General features: G+C 42.1%; 3 protein-coding genes across 5 annotated transcripts; 2 read left to right on the forward strand and 1 right to left on the reverse strand.

Annotated features, from left to right (window-relative positions):
* The first annotated feature begins 1,392 nt into the window (after positions 1–1,392).
* Positions 1,393–8,181, forward strand: entpd5a (ectonucleoside triphosphate diphosphohydrolase 5a). Its single transcript, XM_058089988.2, has 13 exons — positions 1,393–2,971; positions 3,183–3,262; positions 3,790–3,933; positions 4,251–4,326; positions 4,453–4,488; positions 4,767–4,855; positions 4,937–5,016; positions 5,136–5,197; positions 5,271–5,372; positions 5,843–5,986; positions 6,069–6,125; positions 6,861–6,976; positions 7,058–8,181. Exons 1-13 carry the CDS (start codon positions 2,536–2,538, stop codon positions 7,139–7,141), a joined length of 1,506 nt encoding a protein of 501 aa, XP_057945971.1. The 5' UTR covers positions 1,393–2,535; the 3' UTR covers positions 7,142–8,181.
* Positions 8,182–8,805: 624 nt separating this feature from the next.
* On the forward strand, positions 8,806–22,592 carry fam161b (FAM161 centrosomal protein B). Of its 2 annotated transcripts, XM_078796078.1 has the most exons (10): positions 8,806–8,881; positions 9,949–10,080; positions 18,885–19,123; positions 19,199–19,692; positions 19,773–20,080; positions 20,676–20,788; positions 21,509–21,676; positions 21,755–21,854; positions 21,928–22,097; positions 22,326–22,592. In XM_078796078.1, exons 3-10 carry the CDS (start codon positions 18,906–18,908, stop codon positions 22,357–22,359), a joined length of 1,605 nt encoding a protein of 534 aa, XP_078652204.1. In that variant the 5' UTR covers positions 8,806–8,881; positions 9,949–10,080; positions 18,885–18,905; the 3' UTR covers positions 22,360–22,592. The 2 variants fall into 2 exon arrangements, with proteins under 2 accessions (XP_078652204.1, XP_057946921.2); XM_058090938.2 differs by lacking the exons at positions 8,806–8,881; positions 9,949–10,080 and adding an exon at positions 18,567–18,629.
* On the reverse strand, positions 9,894–18,894 carry coq6 (coenzyme Q6 monooxygenase). Of its 2 annotated transcripts, none has more exons than XM_078796079.1 (12): positions 18,760–18,894; positions 17,795–17,929; positions 16,308–16,366; positions 14,678–14,804; positions 13,485–13,615; positions 12,679–12,786; positions 12,408–12,470; positions 12,224–12,331; positions 11,450–11,652; positions 10,895–11,010; positions 10,459–10,625; positions 9,894–9,993 (listed from the first exon to the last, which is right to left on the reverse strand). In XM_078796079.1, exons 2-12 carry the CDS (start codon positions 17,925–17,927, stop codon positions 9,964–9,966), a joined length of 1,245 nt encoding a protein of 414 aa, XP_078652205.1. In that variant the 5' UTR covers positions 17,928–17,929; positions 18,760–18,894; the 3' UTR covers positions 9,894–9,963. The 2 variants fall into 2 exon arrangements, with proteins under 2 accessions (XP_078652205.1, XP_057946922.2); XM_058090939.2 differs by lacking the exon at positions 18,760–18,894 and adding an exon at positions 17,997–18,396.
* Positions 22,593–23,000: the final 408 nt, after the last annotated feature.

Below are 23,000 nucleotides of genomic sequence, written 5' to 3' on the forward strand. Positions count from 1 at the left end.
TTGAGTGATCATGTTGCATGTTAGCCACAATCATAGCGCAGATGTATTTCAATGATATGTATGGAGACTTTGTCAGACGACGTTGCGGTTGTAACATCATATTTTTGGGAGTAGGGAAGTTTGGAGATGACTTCCAGTTTGTGTTAATGGAACATGTTGCAATCTTATACCTCTGAAATTTAGGTGTAATATTAAATTTGTAGAAGTATAAATGTGAATGCAAACTGGCTTCAGTTGCTTTTTTTTTACTATTGAGCAAACTCATGACACGTATGTACCGTTACATGTATGACTGTGTGCTTAAATTGGGTATAGCTGGTGCCGTGATCACAGCGAAATAAGGGTCCAAGGGCATACATCATTGAGTGGTCCTGCACATGTACGCTTTGATAGCGGTGAACGACCACTGTGGTGAACCACGGCATTGAAAAAAGTAGCCACAGTATTTAGAGAAAAGGAAGGAGGAAAGAGAGTCCAATATTTTTAGTTCAAATTACAGTGTTGGAAGCGTGCTGTGCACAGTTGAGTGTCCTGGGAAGGGAAAGGCATGATGGAGGAACTCTGATGCCAAGCACCACCCCTCCCCGCATATTGTCCTCTCTATGGACTTCCTGCATTCTCTTGTACCCTTCTGTAGGAGCTCTGCCCTCACATTACCCTCCTGCATGGTTTGGCTCACTGCTCAATTTCTCCCTCGGTCACCCGCCAAATGAGGTGAATGAGCAAACCGCATATTAGGTCCGAGGTTGGGATAGGGCCACGTTGCGAGGATGCATCCATTGCTTTGACCTCCAGTGCCTCTTGTTAAGATGTTGTCTCCATGCTTATACACTCAAAAAATAAACGTTTAGCCTCAACAAAAAAAAACAACGCAACAGTTTCCATTAGTCTTTCTTAGTTATGACAACTTAATTTGAAATGCTTTGAACCAACAAACAATATTGCATTGCACAAATGAGCTTTTCCTTTTCACTCAAAGCTTATTTTAAGTAATGCTTACTGAATAATTGTTGCCATAGGGACAAGTTTTTAAGTTCGTAACTCAAATAAATATGTTAAGTCAACTGACTTAATCATTTTATTCAAAGTAGTTTAATTTGTTGTTTACTTAATTATAATAACAATGCACACTTTTTAAGTAGCAGTAACCTAATATATATATATACTATATATATGTGTGTGTGTGTGTATATATTATGTTACCAAGCTAATTTTATTAAGTCATGTCATTTATTAAGTCAACTTGAATTTTGTTTTAAGCTTACCAACAATAAAATTTGAGTGTATATGACATTCTAAATTAAGTTCATGTAATAGCCAACATTATTATTTGAACATAACTTAAAAAATAAAGTTAGCAACTTAGAAAGTTTATCGAAATCAATTAATTACATTTTTTTTTACATTGCATTCATGTATAAAATCAAGTGGTGTCAACAGATACTCTGAATTACTTTTTAGAGTGTATACAACAGCAGGGAAGAAAAAAAAATCAAGTTCAAATGAGGTCTCAGGCCTGTTGTGCCCAACTATTATGGGATGTGTTTGATGCATCGTCTGCATCCCGAACATGACGAGAAGACACACTTGCTGATGGTTTGTAACAGCCTGCCAAACACCCACCTAAATACACTCTGGTTTTTCATGCAGTCTCTCTTGCAACCTCCCTGCCTGACCAAATATATTGCCCAAGTTAAAAAAAAAAAAAAAAAAAAAAAAAAGCATGTGGCCAACATACATGAGTGGGAGTGAGATTCTAACATTGGTTTAACTTTTGTGCCAGCTGGAACGCAGATCACATTTGCATATTTTAAGGTTGGTAAGGCATTTAATGTGGTGATTACTGCATGACTATGAAAGAGAGTTTAAAAGTGGGGTTGAAAATAACCATGTGAGCCACTAAACAAAACCAGAATATTGTTTGCAATATGTAATCACATGTATGTCTCTATCGCTGAACAGAAATCTTGAGTATAGTCCACTTCTCGCCCCAAACAAAGATGAAAACTCTTGAAGTAATCATCAGAACATCCATATAGTATTTTGTATCCATATTTTTGTTTGTACTCTTAATTGACTTTTATAGATGCATTTTGGATGAAGTAACTCATGAGGCAACTTTCTGAAATTTTAAACACACATAAAGTGTATTTCTACATCTCTGGAGTTGTTCCCATTTTCCTCCCATTCTCCTCCATGCCACCCCCACCCCCTTCCTAGAAGGGGGACCTCCACATCCAGGAAAGATGAGGAGGGAAAACATAGCCAGAAATAACCATCCTCCTACTCCTCCTTCTCAAGGAGAAAAAAAAAACGCAAGGGAGGCAGGTATCTTCAACTCAGTTTCCAAGAGGGGGGACTCTGGATGGATTGGGGATGGACCGCCACAGGATTGGAGGATGGCTGGTCTCGGTGTGGCCCCTCGCCAAGCCCATATGTCTTTATATAGTGTAAAGACATGAGAGGACAGTCCTGAGTCCTGACTCTGCTGAAGTCGCACTTTGTGCAGCATCCTTCACTTCTCATCTCCACGCCATGGCTGCACCGAGCCATCTTCTCTCGCTCTTTCTGGGGCTCCTGGCGGGAAGCCTCCTAACCGAGGCGACCTACTACCGTCCCCACCGCTACTTTCCTCACTTTATTCGCTTCCGGGAGCCATCCGCGCACACGGACAACCACCTCCCGGAGGTCTACCACCCGGCTCCCCGAGCGCCTCATCCCGGCGTGCCGCGTCATCCCGTCATCCCTGAAGTCATCCACCCTGCACCTGAGATCACCCAGACTATACCGGAGGCTTTCCACCCGGTGCCTGAAGTCGTGCATCCCGCGCCCGAGTCTTACCACAGGTCGGTACCGGAAGCCCCCGCTCCGGTCAATATGACCATTAGCCGGGTCTTCTATGGCGTCATGTTTGACGCGGGCAGCACCGGCACCAGGATCCACATCTATAAATTCATCCAGAAAGACCCAGGTACCTCCACCTCCACCACACCCTTCTTCTCGCTTACTTCTGTGCCCGCTGTTAGCTCATGCATGCCGGCCACTGCTAAAAGTAGCTGCGGTTGACTTTGTAATGAGCCTTAAGAAGGATGTAGTAAAAGTGATCAGAGGCTGCATAAGTCATTATGACTGTTATACTTCATACAAATCATAATTCATTTCATTCATTTGTTTTCTTATAGTTGAACTGCCAGTTCTGGACAATGAAATGTACCATGCAGTGAAACCTGGACTTTCTGCTTATAAAGACAACCCTGAGGAGGTATGTATGTATTCCTTTTTGCACCATTTTGTGTAGTCTTCATATTTAAATATCATATATAACAGGGCTGTATGACATTTCAGCCATTTTTGTTCTTCATCAATGTTTAACTTTTAATTTTAAAATGACCCCTGCGCCACATTTCTGATATACACACCTTGACAGACTCTTTTTTTAATTTAAATATCATATCATTTCCAATTTAAATCATCAAATTGAGAGCTGTGTCTAATATTTTGACTCTCATGACAGGAGTAGGTGCAGCTCTGAACATTATTATCTTTGTGTAAAGGCGGATATTGCACTGGATGTCATTAAATGTGTGTAAGTGTATATTATCAGATCCTTTGGGATTTTCTTTGGCTTGGGTTAACATGCAAACAATAATTACAAGGAGTGCTGATGCTGATGCTGCTGCTCTCTGTCAACTGCTTTTATAGCAACCCAACCAGGATGACAGAATAGTCTAGATTTGACCTTGTTTCGGACACACATGTTAGTATAACGTCTATCCATCTCCTCCTCAGGGCGGCAACACGGTGCGTCAGTTGCTGAAGATAGCTAAGAAGACGGTGCCAGAGGAAGAGTGGAAGAGAACCCCGGTGGTCCTGAAGGCCACAGCGGGACTGCGGCTGCTGCCCGAAGACAAGGCCAGCGCCCTCCTTCAGGAGGTGTGTTGCCTTCTCCCACTGCCCTCAGACACTCTGGCACGAACACTAGCCGCCCCACCAGGGAGCGGGATGAGAAACCACTAAGTGCTTACAAGTGTCACTGGAAAAAAAAAAAAGAAAAGAAAAAGGGAGCAACTCTGCCCATTCGGTGGCTGTGATGTCGCAAAAAACAGCTGTTGTGGTGTTGTGTGGAGTAACCATATTTGTCATTTGAAGCATTAAATCTACTGGTGTCGCAGCTGACTTATGTAGCACTTTTAAAGGTTCTACGTTCTTTGAGCAACCATGATGAACAGGTGTTATTATTTTTCTTGCAGGTGCAAAGTGTTTTTCATGAGTCGCCCTTCTTTGTGCCACACAACAGTGTCACCATCATGAATGGGACTAACGAAGGTATGTCGTTAACAAAATTGCTCCAATCGTGTTGTGGCACCTTTTGTGCTTTTCTTGTTTATTCATTGTACCGCTAAATGTAGCAGTGTTGTCATCACAACTATTTGCACCTTTGTGTTGTTCCAGGAGTCCTGGCGTGGGTCACGGTGAACTTCCTTACAGGTAAGACATTGCTTGTGTTTTGCTATGTTGGTGTTAGTGGTCACATGGCTCATATCTGAGTCTCCAGTGTACACATCAGGCCCTGAGCAGTGAAAGACGCTTGTCTCCTGTCTCTGCAAAAACAAGCCAGGAGTTCTCAACTGAGACAGCATTTAATTTATGTCACAAAAAAAAACAAAGATGGATTATATTTCATTGTAAATCTAAGAATTTGTGATAAATATAGAAGGTAAATATCATTTTCTCCATTCAGTGATATTTTTTTTCCTAAACTGTAGGCCACTTGTATTCAAAAACAAAGAGGACAGTGGGCATCCTGGATTTGGGTGGAGGATCTACCCAGATTACCTTCCTTCCAAAGTCTAAGGTGAAAAATAATCTAATAATCTGAACATACCGAGTGTTATTAGAGAGCGTTCATCTCTATAAAGTGTTCTTTGTCCAACAGAAAACCATTCAGTCTGCCCCCCAAAGCTACATTGCCAAATTCGACCTGTTCAACAGCACATATCAGCTCTACACACACAGGTACTTGGTGTTAACATGTTTATTTTATTCAATAGTGTTACTGAGTGTTACTGTATTTCATTCTGTGTTTTGAAATGAAAGTGATATTAAAAAGTTACCATGATGTATTGACCACATAGCTACCTTGGCAATGGACTGTACGCGGCTCGCCTGGCAACTCTTGGAGCACTGGGAGCTGATGGTAGTGTAGCTACAAAACTTGATTGAAGATATCACAATGTTGGTTAATTTAACACAAAGTTTGCTCTTTTTAGGTCTGGATTGGAAAGTTTTCACGAGCTCTTGCCTGCCGAAGAAGTTCAGAGAAGACGTGACTTTTGGTGGAACCACTTACAAAGTCAGCGGTGTTCCAGATGGTGAGTATTCATCCTTTTTCTGTGCATCACCTCCCAAAATGAGAACATTTACACCCGCTGTGTGCACTTGGTGCCAAACACATGTTGCATCTTATACCTTGTATTTAAATGCAAAGAAGAAAAAAAAACAACTACCTACACAAATAAAGTGCTGGGCTCGTTTTTTGTGCGTGTGAGTGTAAGGAGTGGCTTGAGCTGGACTGCTCACAATTATGTGGTTAAAAATAGACAGCCCGTCATTGGCAGCGTTAACTGCTGCTCTTGTCAGCACATGGTCATTGCGACACAATTGAGGCAAGCGTTCTCGTGGTACTGTGTGACACTTAGGGGCTTCCCGTCATGTGTATTGTGGTGGATCCCCAACTCTGTACCCCATGGATGACCTGAATGAACTTTGCAAGCTCATTCTTTGCATTCCTTCCGTTCCTCCGTTGCACGTAATTGTTGACATGACAACGTGCTTTCTCCAGGCTATGCAGGCTACAAGCTGTGCTACTACGAGGTGATGAAGGTCATTAAGGGGATTGTGCATCAGCCTTATGAGGTGAAAGGCAGCAGCATCTTCTATGCTTTTTCATACTACTTTGACAGAGCGGTGGAGTCGGGTCTCATTGGTGAGTTAGCACGCACTGAAAGAGTCACATTCAAATTATTATTGTCTTTTGATCAAATTGCATATTTGCATTGACCACACAGATGGCAGTCGAGGTGGTGCGATTGAAGTCAGGGATTTTAAGAAGCGAGCCAAAGAGGGTAAGAACACAAAAATGACATCAAATTTGAACATCAATCTCTCAATCTACTGTATGCTTTGCTTTGCATCCTGTCAGACTTAATTTATTCCTGCAAAGAAATGAGACAGAGACAGAAATGTGCTTCATGATAGGGTAAAACAATTGAAAACATTCCTGACGTCTGTGCGCCTCGCTCACATGCACACGAGCAGTGTGGCTCACGCTGGGCTGACGATGTCTGCGTGGCCCCCGGCAGGAGGGCACCTGACAGCCACACACCAACGCTGCCCACTCTCAGCCTCGCATCGACCCTCAGTTCTTCAACTCACACCTTCGTGTTTATTATGACGCCAAACAAAACAAATAGGGGTCATTGTTTAATCACGTAGGGTTGAACATATTTTTGCAGCATCAGCATGGCTGAAAATGTGGAAATTTGGAAATGTACCAGGAATAATCGGCATATGAGTGTAAGATTTACTTACTCCTTTACATTACTCAACCATATGCATACAGATTAATTTTAGAGGCTACACCAGCTGTGCTGAACATGCTTGATTCATTGTCATAGAGTGTATATTATAAAAGTAAAAATATATATACAGTATATTATTCAAATGTAAAAAATATAACAATGACTAAAATTAGCCAATAAATTACCAATGACACCAAAAGTCCAATAGAAAAATGTATTGTATCTCGAACGCCATCCTACAACCCTGCATCTGACACCTGCTGCTTTATGTGTTTCCAGTGTGCAACAAAATGACCAAATACCGTGCCATCAGCCCCTTCCTGTGCATGGACATGACATACATCACCTGTCTGCTCAAGGAAGGCTTTGGCTTCAAGGAGAACACTGTGCTGCAGGTGTGTGTCTAGAACATAGGACCCAATGATGCACAAAAGAGCTGAATTTTCATCAATGTTCTTACCTGTCTTCGTCAACAGCTGGCCAAAAAGGTGAACAACGTGGAGACAAGTTGGGCTCTGGGCGCCACCTTTGACTACTTCAGGAACCTCAACATCCACTAAGGACAACTCAAGGTCATGGCAGCCGGCACTGAGAGGGACACTTTTGTCACAGCGAGGCTTCCCTCCCTCAGCCCGCCCTCCCTCACAAACACACAAATACACTCAGTCCCATCACGCCGACTCCCCTGTCCTCTCCTCATCATCAGTACCTGGCAAACACGACCAGAACTGTTCAGAAAAAATAAATCACTATATTTTTCTAAGGCCAGCTATTTCTACTGTATGTTGAGCCCATGGCTGCTGGGCTGACTTTATTTTTGTAAAGCGTTTTTGCTTCCTAATGGCTGTTTTCAGATACGTCCTCACCTGCCTGTCGAGTGTGTGGGCTTAGTGTGTAGTCACGGTGGTTTCATGCCGCCCTGCTCCATACACAACAGTGCCATGTAGGTCTTTGTAAATGCTTCCTTTTCATTGTTTATGCTAACGATTTCACCGGACAGGGTCGACAAGCAGTTGACAAGCACGCATACACTTTATTTGTAGGCATTTATTTGTAGCATCATAGTTGAAGATGTCAAAGGTTGCTCTCACAGAGTGTGTGGTGGACTTGTAGCCTGTAAATTGAATGCTTTAATTTAATCCAAGCCTTATTGTTTGTGAGTCATCAACAACAACCTCTCATCGCGTATAGTTAACGTCATTTAGTATTATGCCAACGTGTGTACTGCCATCTAAATCTATGATTTCCAATTTGTCACTTTGATTTCTGCTTTTTTTTGTGAACTGTACAAATATTTAAATACCAGAAGATTTATTTAATGATTTTTTTTACTGATACCAGCTAACTTTTATTAGCTAAACACTTTTTTGCTGTCTTTCCAGTATCCAACATGTTCTGTAATTACTGTTGTGTGTTTGTATATACTATATATACATATATATACAAACACACAACAGTAATTATGTCACTAACTCTTTCATTGGCCAGCAAGTGCTTTCAAATGCCAAAATGTTTTTATCCTATGACGCACCTCTATGTGCTAATTTCACCTCTATCTGAATAACCAGATGGCTTTTTTATGTAAATTGTTCAGTGAAATATTTGTGAAATATTTGCAAAACATACAATTGTGTGAATATGTACTGTTTTCTGTAGTGAATAAATAAAAACTTACATTTCACTGAATGACGCAAGTAATCATTCATATAATAGTATAATTCTTACTGCCACAAAGTACTAATACTTTGTGTACCCTGCTCCACATGCATAATAAGGTCGTCATTGACTTGTGCTTAACATTTATATATTAATATTATGCCAGAGTTTAAAACTTTACAGTATGTGTGCTCAATTATCTTTCTACTTTAAAAGTCACACATAAAAACATTTTACCTGACTTTACTGATCAAGTTAGTCCCTTTCATTAGGTTTGGTAACGCATTCAAAATCGCTCTTATGTGCAAGCTAAGCTAGCTAAGCTAGCTAAGCTCATCAACTCTCGCTGCGATGCCGCGTTCTAACTATTCTAACTAGATGCTATGCCTTGCACTTCTCGCCATGGTCCCGCCCCCTTCCTGGCAGCCAATGGGAGTCACCTAATTTTAAATAAGCGCTCATCGCGCCATTTCACCCCCCCCCCCCTACCGTTTACGACTTCCCAACACCGGAGAAGGAGGCATAGCCTAGCTAACAAATATTTTTCAGCATTAAGATGCCACAACGGCATATATTATTTCAAGTACTGTGTTGTGGAAGTTGGGAAGATTTCATGAATGAGTACTGACGACCAGCAACAATGGGTAAGTTGTCAATTGTGTTGCTTTCCAGTTAGCTTGATGACATTGTTCTCAAAGTGGGGCCTGGACATCTGAAAAATATATGGAAAAGCTAAGCTAACACAATGCAGTGCTTCATATATGTTTTAATGTCTGCTTATTTCAAAAAGGGGTAGGTCCATGGCAAAATACACAGTAAAATAGGTAGTGAATTTGACAATAAATATACAAAATAATTCAGCATATACTATAGGTGTACATTTATTTTATTTTTGTATTCTTAAAATAACATGTTTGGCCTGAGGCAGTTTCTACAGGTGTTTCCATATTTGAATAGGTGTTTCAATATGCTAGAGAGCTCTCACAAGCTCTTAATTTAACAATTACAGTGGTGACTGCCAGAAGAGACAGGAGTTCATAAAGGGTGACCACATCTGGCAAGATGGAACCCAAACGAAGAGTAAGCCCAACAGCAAGTGGCAACGATGTGGAAGAGGAGGATCATGGAGTTCTACCAAAAAAAGGTAGGTAACTGGATGGATAGCTTGGTATGACACCAGTTAATTGGAAGTGGCCTCTATCTACTCCACACTTATATCCACTTCATTTGTCAAGAAAGGGTTACTGCAGCTCTTGCATTGGCACACTTAGAGTGTACCTAATGAAATGCCCCGTGAGTGTGTACAGAAAGGTGTAGTTCTTGGCAAACCAAGACCAGTCTATGCATTGTACATAGACAGTAAGCTGCAGGCAGTCAAATGATATGTTGGATGTGTGTGTATATATATGTAGGATGAGCTCTTGACAGACGTTGCGGTACATGTGACATGGGATTTACATGCTGCTGACAGATTTAAGGAAACGCCAACATACAGCGTGCAAGTGAGGTGTTAGGCCACCGTGATCTGCGAAAAGAGCATCGATTCTTCAACATTTTGAAATTTGCGGACCGTCCTTTGAAAATATACTTTAATCTCTGTGATAATGTCCTCTAAAATGCATCTCTAATGCATCCTAAAAAAACAAAGACAACCAATCAGTAAAATAAATCTTTATTAATGTACTTTTATTTCCTTTTTACAACACTGTAGTTGCTGTGCTTGGCCTCACTTGCTTGCAAACGCCGTGATCTGCTCCTGCCAAAAGCAAAAAAGAAAACGTCACTTGGCGTGGTGCTTGTTGCCAGCGGACCTGAAGACCTTTGTGAACCAACGTGGAGTCAAGTAAGTAAGTAAGTAAGTGGGCTTTCATTGCGAGAGGCATTAAAAGAAGTTACAATGTTGGTTTGAATCACTTAGTAGTGAATAAAGCCATTTCACATGAGCGGTTGGTAATAAAAGGGGTGTGAAAACACAAGCCGCCACCACTGTCCGCTGCCTTTGTGCCAGCGCTGCACCCCACCCACACACTTTTGGTAACACTAAATTTGGGGGCTAAACTTAGATGCCATAGTAGTATGTTCGGAGTCTTGGAAATTATAGGCACCACTGAAAAAAAAGCTACGTGCAATCACTAAAGAGGGTGGAGGCGGAGCTTAGATTGGACAGGTTGGTGGCTGTCATCAGTGGTGGACAGTCTTTGTGAGGTGGAGGACAGCTTACTTTTAGTGATGGGAGCATGTTGGTGGCCTGCAGGCCGAAGGTGCGGAGGAGAACCACAGGAGCAGCGTCGGTGGAATAAAGTCGTTTCATGAGGTCAATGGCGGCCATCATGGGCAGGTTGTGCCGCTGACGCTCTGTTTCATATTCTAACAGGTGCTGTATTGCTCCTGCGCAACAAACAACTGGGGGTTAAGGAATTGACAGCGTGGCATTGAGTCAATACATAATTTTAACATTATGGGGGGAAAAAACACAATATCCCGCAAAAAGCAATGTGCATGTAATTGTTGGCAAAATGAACAGGGGAAAAAACATCAAACAAGATGCTTTTTATAATTCGACAGCATGCACGTGAGATGGGCCTTTGGAAAAGAGTTTAAGGAAAACCACCAAGCTCTGGTTGTGCTGCTTGTGTCTGTTTGGAGCGCTCACTGACCCAGGTCCTTCCCGTTAAAGGCGGCCTGGCTCAGGAGCTGTGTGAGGCAAGCCACATCCCCGAAGCCCAGGTTGGCTCCCTGACCGGCCAGAGGATGGACACGATGGGCAGCGTCCCTGGAAAGACAAACATATGCTTGTCTCTACAAATACACCACATGCACAGTGGACTATTTTATGTCCATCCAAATAAAAGTAGAGCGGAACTTCCAAGGTCGGACATTTGTTTCTGGACCATGGTTCAAATTTCCAAACCTCTTCTCTCATGATTATAACAGAAACAAACTAATCAGTTTCATGATGACACTTAATGACGGCTGTAGATATAATCCACATACAATGCGTAACTCGTGCATTTTACTTCACTGTAACTCAAGTGTAAAAATAAGTTAAGTACTGTGCTTTGTTAAAATTCCATTCTTCTTGTCTTTGTTGAGTCTGGTTTGGAATAAGTGTCAAACATGCTTTCTCTTGTGATTCAAGTTGAAATGATTTGACATTATCTGAACTTATTATACATGAAACACAATATCTTCTTTTGTGTTTATTGCCTTACCCAATGAGTGCCACTCTGTGCCTAATGTACTCGGATGCATGGCCCATGCCAAGGGGAAACATGACACGGGATTTGGGGCCAATGCTTGCCACGCTTGGGGGCAGCTGGCGAGGTGAGCCTGCAGACGGCATGATGGCTGAGAGGGCGCTTCGGAACACGGAACCGGCTGTCTCCATCAGCTCTGATTGGTTGTCGTTGCTCCACTGCGTGTGCAGCATGCACAAAGATTGTCCAGAAATGTCCAGAAGAGTGTGCGAGAGAGAAAACAGAAGTTATTGCTGACAGAGAACAAACAAATAAGCTGACATTGGAGTAAAGTTGAACTCCAGGCAAGGGCCGCTTTTTCCCCCCCTTCCTAACTTATAGGGTTTGGCAAGGCCAGAGGAGTAGGGCTGATTAAAAGAAGATGCTGGCCAGGCTATGCAGTTGAATTAGCTCTGTTTGAAAAACATTCCATGCAGTAATGGTCAACACTGGGAGACCGCAGGTTTAATTACCAAACCAGGCCTGAAAGCAAACGTGACTCAACCGGGGTGACCCCATCCATCAGCAAGCAGTAAAAATAGCCAGCTTGGGAAAAAGGAGCAAGAAAAGCATAGGTACATCATTTCTACACAGGAATATTACTATTGTTTCAACTCTGGGCAAAACAATGTGTTTGTTTGCATCTCAGAAAAACAGCTGGACACTTGAGGGAGAAAACACAACCCACGCACGTACAACACAGCACACAAACGAGCTGCAACAGTACGACACACTTTAATTGTCACTCACAAAGGCAGAGTTGATGGCATCAACAAAGAACTCCTCATCCATCTCCAGGAGCTCCTCAGCAAGGTGATGACTGGTTGACCACACCAAAGAGCTTATTGTGTCTGACAGCTGAAGCGCAAAGATGATACATACTGGGAATTTATCAAACACACAACAGATACAGTAAATAAGGTGGATAAATTACCGGTAACATGGCAATGGGTCCTGTTGGGAGGAACCTCTGCCATGCGACATTGTTCTCTGTGGGCTGTGAAGACACACATACGTATTTACACTGACTGTATTGGCCATGTGTACATCTTACCACATTACACACTCCTTATAATTAACTTCTTTGAGTTTTCTATAGCTGCTGTGTGCATTGGACGTATCATCAGTGGTTAGCATGCAGCAGCTTTATTTACCTCTGCATGCACTTTAAAATGTTGCTTGAAGGAGAAAGATACATCCTTTACCTCTGATAGATGCAACACAGCAACCACAGCTGATTGGTCATAATTCCACTTGACTGTGGGGATCCCTAATTCTCGCCTCACCATAGAGTTTGGTCCATCGGCGCCAATCTAAAACACACAGAAGTAAGTAAAACAAAAGTGTACAGTGGTAATTTGGTCCAGCGCACCACTATGCGCAGCCAATTTGGTAATCTGGTAGACTGGGCTGCACCGATATGGGCGTGGCGGTGTGCTGAAGGTGCGCTGAAAGCTCGCCAGCTCCGATCTGGTTTATTCTTGGCGCAGGCAAAGCACACCCGGTGTGGTGGTAAACTGGCTGACAGGCGCACAGTGCACACGCGTCACCAAAACCGCACAGGAAGGTTTGTGGAATGTCTGGCACATTTCAATGCAATAAACAATCACAGCAACCATTATTTAATGTAACTGTCTCAACCAGCATGTACATTTTTGTATTAATTGTCCCATTGTATAATATTAACTCATTTAATTTTGTACTCCTATTCATGACACAGGAATAGATTACTTGTGTCCTGCAAGGTGGTCACACATTTGTGGCCTCTGATGAGCAGTCCGGTGGGCCCTGCGCATTTAAAGGCAATGAGAGGCGTTCAGTTGATTGGTTAAACCCTCTAACTCCTTCTCTCCTCCCTCTTTGCCACTTGTGCGGGTGGGAGGGACGGAGGTGTGGGTGCGCCGCGCTGCGCCATTCACAAAAATTGTGAAAGTGCGCTGGCCAAACACAGAAGAAGATCGAAAAGAGAGAAAGACAAATATTATAATTTGAATAAGGAAATGAAACTTACAAGCAGCTTGGTCTGAAGAGTTTCCCCGCTGGCTAGTGTGATCTGCACCCACGGAATGGAGTGCACTGCTTTGTGCGGCATAGGCCATGTGTACTTCACCACTTTGGACCGGTACTTGACTTGCACGTTATCTGACAATCAAGGGAGTAAAAATATTGTCAAAAAATGAAGTTCAGTGTTTCCTAAACATTCATTTCTCTGTGGTGGCCAGCCACTAGTAACTATAGGCTGCCCTTGCTCATGAACACACGTAATGGGACGGACAGTACATGACATCACACCTCATACGCACCTGGTCTGAGGGGGTCAGAGGGGAGTCAGTGATCTAGCAATTTTTTTCTGGTCTTATTGGAGACTTTGGGTGAACATATTGCTGCCGTCATCGCTAATATAAGGCCTTGTCCACATTAAAACAACACATTTACCCCACTCTGGTGTGAAAAAAATGATGATCCAGATTTGCCACACTTCATTGACTAATCGTGTTTATCTGCAAGCCAACCAGGCCACACTTTGTACATGCTGTCAGCTTGTTGGATATTGCACCAAACCTCCCCCTCTTTCTAAAATACCGGCAGCTGGTCTTCCAGAACATGAAAGCAGCCAAAGCTGTGCTTTCTCATGTTGACTTGGAGCGGGACCCATCCACAGATTGACTACTGGTTGCCGAACATGTTAAATACGGGGTTTCGGTGATTGGTGAGGGAGATTTCATTGAAAACATCTGGTTGGGAGCACACTTTTCATGTACTACATCTTCTAGCAGAAAGAGAAGAGAGAAAGACAAATGGGAGGCACATGAGGCCAAAAAATGTGCTGGAACCACGTTCCCCGTGTTTGGCCTAAAAGCGTTTATAAATATGCCACTAAAACTGCCAAGCACATAGCAGAACTGCGTTTTATTCGCAACATTTCGGTTTAACATCAACAGCCGTAGACGGCTGTACGCTGTCAGCGCTTTAGAGGCTGGACTGAGTGGTGGCAAGGCTGGAAGCACATGGCAGTTTTAAATAGGTCACTGGACCACTTCACGTGTACTTTCAGGCAGTTCCTAAAATATGAGTTTTTGATTCAAATTGACGGAAACCTTTCAGGGAGGGAATACAACTAAAAACAACTAAGAACGGAATAATGTGGTGGCGTTGGCTCCATGAGGTTAATGGACCTGAGCGACTGTGTGATGCTTTGCTCACCAGACAGATCATCCAGCTGTTTAGTCAGTGCTGCCACAACCACGTCGTTCTCCACGATGTAGGCCATCTCCTCCTCCAGATTGTCCTTATCAAATGTGATCAGGGCATCAGAGCAGGCGTCCCAAACCTAAATGAGAGACCTATTATGTATTCGGTCTGGCCTCAAACTAATCCCCTGCCACTATATTTAGCTGGGCAGAGATGATCACTGCAAAGAGCTTGGCAGAGTCTGCTAAAAAAGGTCACCAACACCCCATTTATCTGGAAAATGGAGGACGTTCAATGAGTTGAACATTTGCAAACACATCTGCGTTGTGTAAAAAGTGTGGGTCGATATTTAGCCGCAGCAACATTGTTTTCGTTTAATTGTAATCTGCAACTTAAACACATCATTTGAGCTAAAGATGAAGGGGTGAAAGTGTTTGTTTAGTCCTCCACTGGCTTGTAACTATGCCGAGGTAACCCATCATTCAGCTGTAATGTGCTGCTTTGCACTCCTTTTTTCCAGGGTGCCATAAAGTCGAGGGATATACCCTTTAAAAAAAAACCCACTAATGGTGCTTGGGGTTTGCAACTTGTGATAAGTGGTTGAAAGTGAAAAACCAGCCCAAAAATTGTTTTGGTTTTGTTTAAAGCTAGGCAACATGGTGCCGCTTGGGAGAATGAATGGCTTGATGCTTTCCTTGCAAGATTTTAAATACTTACTCGCAACCTTAAGAGAAAATGACCCTGGTGGCAAAAGTTTATTCTAAATTTAAACGGTGACTAGTTATAGTAAGAGATGTTTTAGGGCATGGGGCGAATGTTATTTATACAGGGAGCACATAGCTAGGAAGAGAATGACTATGATCCAGTAGGCAAAACAAACCAAAAAAGTGGTAGAAGGAAGGTATCACGGGTGAGGTATGATGCCATAATCACCATAAAAGGCAGTGCATGATGACATCTTAACCCCAGAGAGAAACGCAGCGGTCAAGGTTTTAGTAAGCACCGACCACATCATTCAAATCGGGCCGAGCCTTGCATCCATTGCCATGAAGCAGCCACTCCCCTGATCTTTCATCTTCCTGCAGTTGTTCACATGAATCTTAGTAATTAGAAGACACAGGGAGGGAGTAGCCATTTGCCAATGTCAAAAGGACATCATCCTCATCAAAAACATGGTTTTCATAATAAATGAAAGAAGAACATGCAATTGTCTTTGTGTATCCTGAAGGCATGTTTTGTTACGTTGAGTTACTAATACAGGCTGACGTACAAGGAATGAGAAAATTGCATGTCACATGAACCCACCATTTGATTCAAACGACTCCATGCCGTGTGCATGATTATACAAACCAGAAATGAGTTTCTTGCTCATTTAGCTGTAAGACTGTAGAAGTGGAATGTCAAAAAAGTTCCACAAATTGTATAGTATTATGATTATTGGATGACGGAAATACATGGAGAATATCAGTGTGCAGTGCTTGTCATGTTAAAAACAGAACCACGGTGTCAAATAAAATAACCGCAGGGAACAGTTACGGGATTGGAAAGTATGAATATGTGAATCATTTCTTTGCAACTTTAGAGCCATAACAAAAACAAACAAAAAAAAGCAATCACACAATTACTGAATGAACGTACATACCTGCATCTTTTTGTAGGGTTTGCATCTCATGTTAGTGATATGCTCCCATGCACCAATACCTAACAAAAAACAAAAGATCAACATTAGAACCTCTAGTAGTCAGGATTCCTATTTAGCTCGGCTGGTTTATTGTGCTTGGTTGGTCCTGATATTGCTATAAGCCAACAGTGAATTTCCATCCGCTTCCTGAGTCTACCTGGTACTGTTACTTATATGTACAGTCATGGCTAAACGTTTGGAGAATAATACAAGTATTGGTTTTCACAAAGTTTTTCAGATTCTGTATGACCATGATATACAGTACTTAAGTATAACTACAAGCATTTCATATGTGTCAAAGACTTTTAGTTTTTGTCCACCCGCCACTTGAGGACTGACGAGTTTCCTGGCCATGCATAGAGTTAGTTATCATTTAGTTATCACTTTTGCCTTGTGTCAAGGAGCTGCATCATCCTGGAAAAAGCTATGGTTGTCCAACTGTGCTCGGACGGTTGGGAGACGTTGGTCTCAGTGGATGTTTTGACTGTTGGCTGTGTTCTTAGGCAAAATTATAAGCGAGTCCACTCCCTTGGCCGAGAAGCAAACCCACACATGAATGATTTCAGGATGCTTTATTGTTGGCATGACACAGGACTGATGGTAGAGCTCTCTTTTTCTTCTCCGGAAAGCTGTTCTTCAGATGCCCCAAACAATCAGAAAGGAGGTTCATCACAAAAAATGACTTAACCGGTTGCGATGACAACCATGTGAGTTTTTACATTTTTACAGCGGGTAACTTCTTGTTCCACTTTTTCCACATAGAACTGCAATCTATTTGTGGCAGTAGTGGATTGTGGGGTGAGTGTGATGATGTAACTGAAACACATTTGTCTTCTTATTTTTTATTTATACTTTATGTGCCCTATCATTCTCCAGGAAAAGCTCAAGTACTTCTTTTTTTTCCAAGTCTGATGACCATCTGTTTTGTCTGAAAGTCTATTTTGGATATGTTTTTGTAAATTGGATGCATAATCACCCATCTTGACATTCAAATTCATTCATTCACTCATTCCGGAATGCATAACAATACCTTAAAGGCATTTGTATCAATGTTTGTGTAATCCCGTGACATTGGTTGGTGCTAAATCAACCACAACATTTGTTCAAATGAAGAAACAAAAGAAACTTCATAAAATCTGTGATTTTAAATCCTTGTCCATGTTGGTTTTGTAGTGAGAGACAAAGGCAGAAGTTTGTGTTGTTTGTGTTAAAAAATAACTACACAGCCTGGACTCGGCTGGTGAACAGCCAATCGCAAACACTGATTTTCAGTGACAATAATAAACATTATTATTATTACTAATATCATAATGTATTTTTGTTTGTTTGTAATAATAATTATTATTCATCAATAATTTATGAATAATGTTTACGATGGATGCCACCACCTGGCCCTTAAAATGTGCACATGCCTGATGCTCACTAAGCTGCAACAACTTTGTACGCACCACTGAGGAGGGTAGCAGAGCCTGGACTTATGGAGCTGACTCTGGTGCTGTAGCTGTCGGGAACTTTATCCATCACTTTCTTGTTGCCAGCTTCAAGCAGAAGGATCTTCTTACCCATCAAGTTGGGATCCATACCTGACAAAGGTGAATCACAGATAGTATTAGTTTATTTTTTTTATGACAGACGAATGTGGTCACTTACCGAGGGAGCATGCCATTGCAGAGCCAACCATCCCTCCCCCTGATATTATAACATCATATACCTCATTTTTGCCACTATCGGTGCCATATTCTGCATACACCAGCCCTCGGCTGGTCGTTTTTACAGCCGCTAAGTGCTTTTCTGCAATCAAACACCGCCCAAACCCGCTCAGAGCTACACTCGCCCTTTTAATGGAAAGCATTATTCGGTCGCTAAATTAAACAAGTCTCGTATTAAAATAGGATAAACATGTGGCTACACGACGTGGAAGCGCTTGCATAAAGGATCGAGACTAGTTTCTCCTTGACTGTGTCCTAAAGAGAGCAGTCGTGTCGCGTTCATGTTTCAGCCATGTTGTGTTGACAACTTGCAGCGTGAAGGAATCACTTCCGGCTTCGCAGCCAATCAGAAAGGCGTCGCGCTTCCGCTTTTGACCACAAACAGCGCTAATGCGACCAAGTCTTTCGATTGACCGACGCTACTGGTGTCTGTTTTTGAATTTTTAGAGACTTTGTCAACTTTTGCTCCTCTACAAAACATTCTAAATACATCATACTTTACTTAGAACGTTTTTTTTAACTAGGAGGACGCCTCGACGCAGAGAAACACCCAATTTAACTCGTCCTGTATCAGGTTAGAAACCGCATTTTTTTTATTGATATCTGTTAAGTTAAAACTGCTGATAATAAAACCACTTGCAAGTACTAGTGAATAAAATGCAATAATGCCTAAAGTTATGCAAAGTTAATGCCCGTCCAGCTACCTTATGTACTCAGTTGAGTGGACTGATGTTTGGTTGCCATGACAATATGCTGTTGGTTTGGTCGTGTCAGGTTTGTTGTGATAGACTGGCTTGAATGATTGATAGGCTGTCACTTTGCATTTCAGACGACTCTTTGATGCAAAAATATGTCAGAGCCAGAAGTTTTGCTTCCCAGTGGACTGGAATCAGAAGGAGTCCTCCATCAGAGGCTGCAATACCTGACTGTGGCGGTCCAACAGCAGCTGCAAGAGACAGAAAGGAGATACAAAGAGGAGCTGGAGAGGAGGATTCATCACAACACTCTCCTCTCAGCAGATTTGGACCGACTTTCCAGTTATACAAATGAAGTAACCTGTGAAACAAAGTAGGTCACCTCAATGTTCTTGTTTTTTTATGTAGCATAGTTGTAAGAGAATGAAAGATCTCTTTCTCTACCTAGACATGGAGGACTGAGGAGATATGCCTCATCACTTGCCCTGACTTCTGATAATGTAACATCAAACCATTGTAGACCAATAGAGGTATCTGCTCCAGTTTTGGGATCTTCATCAGATTGCAAGCGTCCCTCCAGGCTGATTCCTTACCATACACAGCAGTGTGAACGCGCAGCTTCATTCAAAACAACACAGCAGAGGAAAGAAGAAGAGGAGGAAGCTGAGTGCAAGAAGAAGTTCAGTGCACTTCCTGTTCCAAGTCAAGTCAAACAGTCCCTCTTCCGGGAGATGATGGAACAGAGGGACAGAGTGAGGAAGCAAGGGCATGAACAAAGGAAAAACTTTCTGCTTTCTGTACAAAGACCTTTCAGCTTCCAGGAGAGAGAAAAGAAGAAACAGGACAAGTTGGCTGCACTGGAGACCCAAGTCTCCCAGCAGGCAAAAAAGACAACTTTAGTCAATGTCAAACAGTCCTCTCCTAAACTACTTGGAGAGACAGGTGGGACTGCTTTATTTTTATCAGGATGATAATGGTGTTGTATGTTACAGTCCATTTTTCAATGTATCTTGTTTGTGCAGATAAGGAGCATTGCAGTAATGTTCATGTGAGCACTACGCAACAGGAGAAGCCTGCAGCACCTGGTAGGCCCAAACTCCGCACAGCAGAGCGCACCAGAAGGGAAAAGCTGGGATTCCTGGATGAAAAACCAAGCTTCCAGCCGAAGATCAACCATCAGGTGCCAGATTTCCGCCGGCTGCACAAAGCTCTGCAGACAGAGGGGCTGACAAAAACGGCAGTTAAAGACGTGATCAGGTGCCAGCCCTTTTACCTGAGGACATCAGCTCTTCCTGTTCGGCAAAGGAAACAGAGCCCTGACAAGTTACAGGTAAACTTCATCTTGTTCAACCTTGTTGTAAAACAACAATGGGGAATAGCTTCACTTTGCAAGCTTTCAACAATTAGTTGAAGGCTTATTCTGGCATAAGTGTGCATTTACTGTATAACACATCTTATCAGCTTGAAACATCGGTATTGTCTTAAAATGACATCCACACTATCTCACGGTTTGTCCCAGCTTTCTTGGGACTTTTGATGTTTTTGCAGTCAGATAAAATAGAACAAGGTAGTGTTGCTTGAGCTTCTCAGAAATACGTAGATATTTTTTAAACTTTCCAACCATTATTGCATGTAACCTCTACAGCTAACCCCAAACTATGTTGTTCCAAAACCATGAACATGTCACCAAGTCATCATTGTGGCAAGTGAGTTTTTTTGTCAAGTCTTTCCTGTGCTCAATGCACATATTATGTAAAGCGTGCACCCCTTCTTACATAATAATTCAATTTAATGCAGAAGGAGGCTGTTCTCGTGAGAATCTATTGTGTGTGTCACTTTTTGAGAGTGTTTTAACATCATGTAATCAGGTAAAATGGTTCCTAAAATGCATAGCCAACAAATAAGACACATTTGTTTTTCCACAGGTTTCCAGTAGTCTAAATCGAAGTAAGTCATGTGGGGCGTTGACGTCCTTGTCTGCAGACACGCTTCCAACTTACATCACAGATGCAACAAGGAAGCGCTGCATGGCCATCAGGTAAATTCATAAACAGGATATTGTATTCTTAGACTAATTTGTTCCTCTGTCATGCAGATAAATATTTACCACAACATCCTCCAGGATCTAATCAGTTCCTACCTCACTCAGAGGTCTCCAACAGGTAGCTTGTGAGCTACCAGTAGATTGCCACTTGATTTTTAGTAGTTCACTGATGGTTCACAACTGTTTGATTCAGACATAATGACAAAACAACATAAAGAGAGATTGTAGTGGAGATGTGGACAATTTGGAGTCGGCAATTAACCTAACATGCATGTTTGGGAGGACACAGGACCATTCATCCATTTTATATATTGCTTATCCACACGACGGTCATGGGGTATGCTGGCGGCTATCCCAGCTAACTTTGGGTGAAAGGTGGGGTACACCCTGGACTGGTCGCCAGCCAATCGCAGGGCACTTATGTATAGACAAAAAATTATTCACACTCACATTCATATCTATGGACAATTTGCAAAGAAGAGAATGGAGAACATGCAAACTCCACACAGAGATACCCAAGCTTAGATTTGAACCGAGGTCTTACCGATCTCCTGACTGTGTGGCCAACATGGTAACCACCATGCGGCCGGAAACCAGACCAGTCATATAAATAAAATACAAATAGCTCGCCTGTGCTTTTTTATGTCAAGGTAGCTCTAATAGTGCTGAAAGTTTGGAGACTTCGACCTAACTTATTTCACTCTGCCTTTCCAGGATGTCTATGGAAACGAGGGATTGGAAGAATCAGGCAAGTGACAACTGGTTAAAGAATTACCAAACCAAGTCTGAGGCCATGAGGAAAACCGTTTCCCTCCATGCGAAGTTACTGGACCCTCACAAAAGCTTGAGAGAAGTCTACGATGAACGACTACAGCACCATCGGTACAAGAAAGACCATCCATCCTCCTGTTTTGAACCATTTACAGTATCCACACAATTAATGGTCTCCCACACATTTAGGCAGGCAGATCGACAAAGTACAAGCGACTACATGAAGGATCTGCGGGACATGAAGGCTCGTGTTAGAGAGCGTCCTCTGTTGTTCGAACAGGTGAAACAGGTGAGCAACTCGGTCAGCCACAGCACCTTCTGTTTGCCACATCCTGCTGTGACATCATCTTGATTTTTACCAGAGAAATGCAAAAGCTCGAGCAGAGCAAACATACAGGAACGAGCTGAAGAAAGCTGGTATAAAAGAGCAGTTTGTGGAAGAAAAGGGATCAACGCTGAATGAAACATTGGAGGATGACACAACCCCAAATGTCCACAGAACTGACAATGCATTCCACAGCAGCGATGCAGAGTGAGAATTTTATGCATTGTTTTTTTTTTTTTTTCCATACACAACGTAATCCCACTGTGTCCAGTAATATCATGAATAGCATGCTCACAAGGACTTCATGTGGTTTGCTCATGTGACATTACATAATTTTCCAGGGGCTGTGCCGTGCACAAGAAAAATATGGTAGCCATGTAACAATTCAATATAATTACAATATAGCCATTTTCTAACCCAACATGTCTGATTCAGGGAGGAAAATGTAGACGACGGTGAAGAAAATTGAAGATGTGGAGGAGAACAACGTGGGGGAAGGATTGTCATGATCAGACGGTACAATGTTTTTGTGGCCTCTCTGCTAGAAAACAACACTGTAATCAAGTATGACTCATGTCTACCTAACCACATCAACAATGTGATATGCCAACATGTGTAACTATAAATTCAGAAATCTCAAAACATCTGAACCAGATCATTCAAAAGGGAAAACACAGAAAAGTACAAATAACAGTTTAGATAATATTTGTTTTAATTACCGTATATTTTGATACTTATAAATGTGTGTGCCACATTAAATTATTCTGACAATTTAGTAAAGAATTTACTTTGTAGAATTATGGACACCTTATTACCGCAATAAACGTTTAAAAAAACTGAATGGAAACATTAGTTCAGCCGACTCTGTGACATTAATGTGTTTTTACCCCAAGGGTGTTCAAACTGTGGCTAAAGTGCCATTCGCAGCTTATGGCTTGTTTTTTATTGGCCCGTCGTAGTAGCAAAAATCCGTAAAATAGAGCAAAAAGACATAATGCAAAGAGAAAAAGCAGACATGTCAACACTAAAAACTAATAACATGAAACTTTGCCTTCAAATAGTATATGCCTAGTATTAAAAATGGCAAAAGTGGGGCCCTGTGTTCTTTGA

This window comes from Doryrhamphus excisus, linkage group LG14, assembly GCF_037039965.1.
Source record: "Doryrhamphus excisus strain RoL-2023G ecotype Guam linkage group LG14, RoL_Dexc_Guam_v1.1, whole genome shotgun sequence".
Taxonomy (NCBI): domain Eukaryota; kingdom Metazoa; phylum Chordata; class Actinopteri; order Syngnathiformes; family Syngnathidae; genus Doryrhamphus; species Doryrhamphus excisus.

Coding starts and splice junctions, on each gene's coding strand:
- fam161b (XM_078796078.1), top strand. CDS start 18,906: ATGTCAGAGCCAGAAGTTTTGCTTCCCAGTGGACTGGAATCAGAAGGA. Junction 20,789..21,508: donor AAGCGCTGCATGGCCATCAG/GTAAATTCATAA, acceptor CTGCCTTTCCAG/GATGTCTATGGAAACGAGGG. Junction 21,855..21,927: donor TGTTCGAACAGGTGAAACAG/GTGAGCAACTCG, acceptor GATTTTTACCAG/AGAAATGCAAAAGCTCGAGC.
- entpd5a (XM_058089988.2), top strand. CDS start 2,536: ATGGCTGCACCGAGCCATCTTCTCTCGCTCTTTCTGGGGCTCCTGGCG. Junction 4,489..4,766: donor CACGGTGAACTTCCTTACAG/GTAAGACATTGC, acceptor CCTAAACTGTAG/GCCACTTGTATTCAAAAACA. Junction 5,373..5,842: donor AGTCAGCGGTGTTCCAGATG/GTGAGTATTCAT, acceptor TGCTTTCTCCAG/GCTATGCAGGCTACAAGCTG.
- coq6 (XM_058090939.2), bottom strand. CDS start 18,198: ATGCTTTCCATTAAAAGGGCGAGTGTAGCTCTGAGCGGGTTTGGGCGG. Junction 16,367..17,794: donor CTCTGCTACCCTCCTCAGTG/GTGCGTACAAAG, acceptor GTTTTTTGTTAG/GTATTGGTGCATGGGAGCAT. Junction 12,332..12,407: donor GACCCATTGCCATGTTACCG/GTAATTTATCCA, acceptor TTTGCGCTTCAG/CTGTCAGACACAATAAGCTC.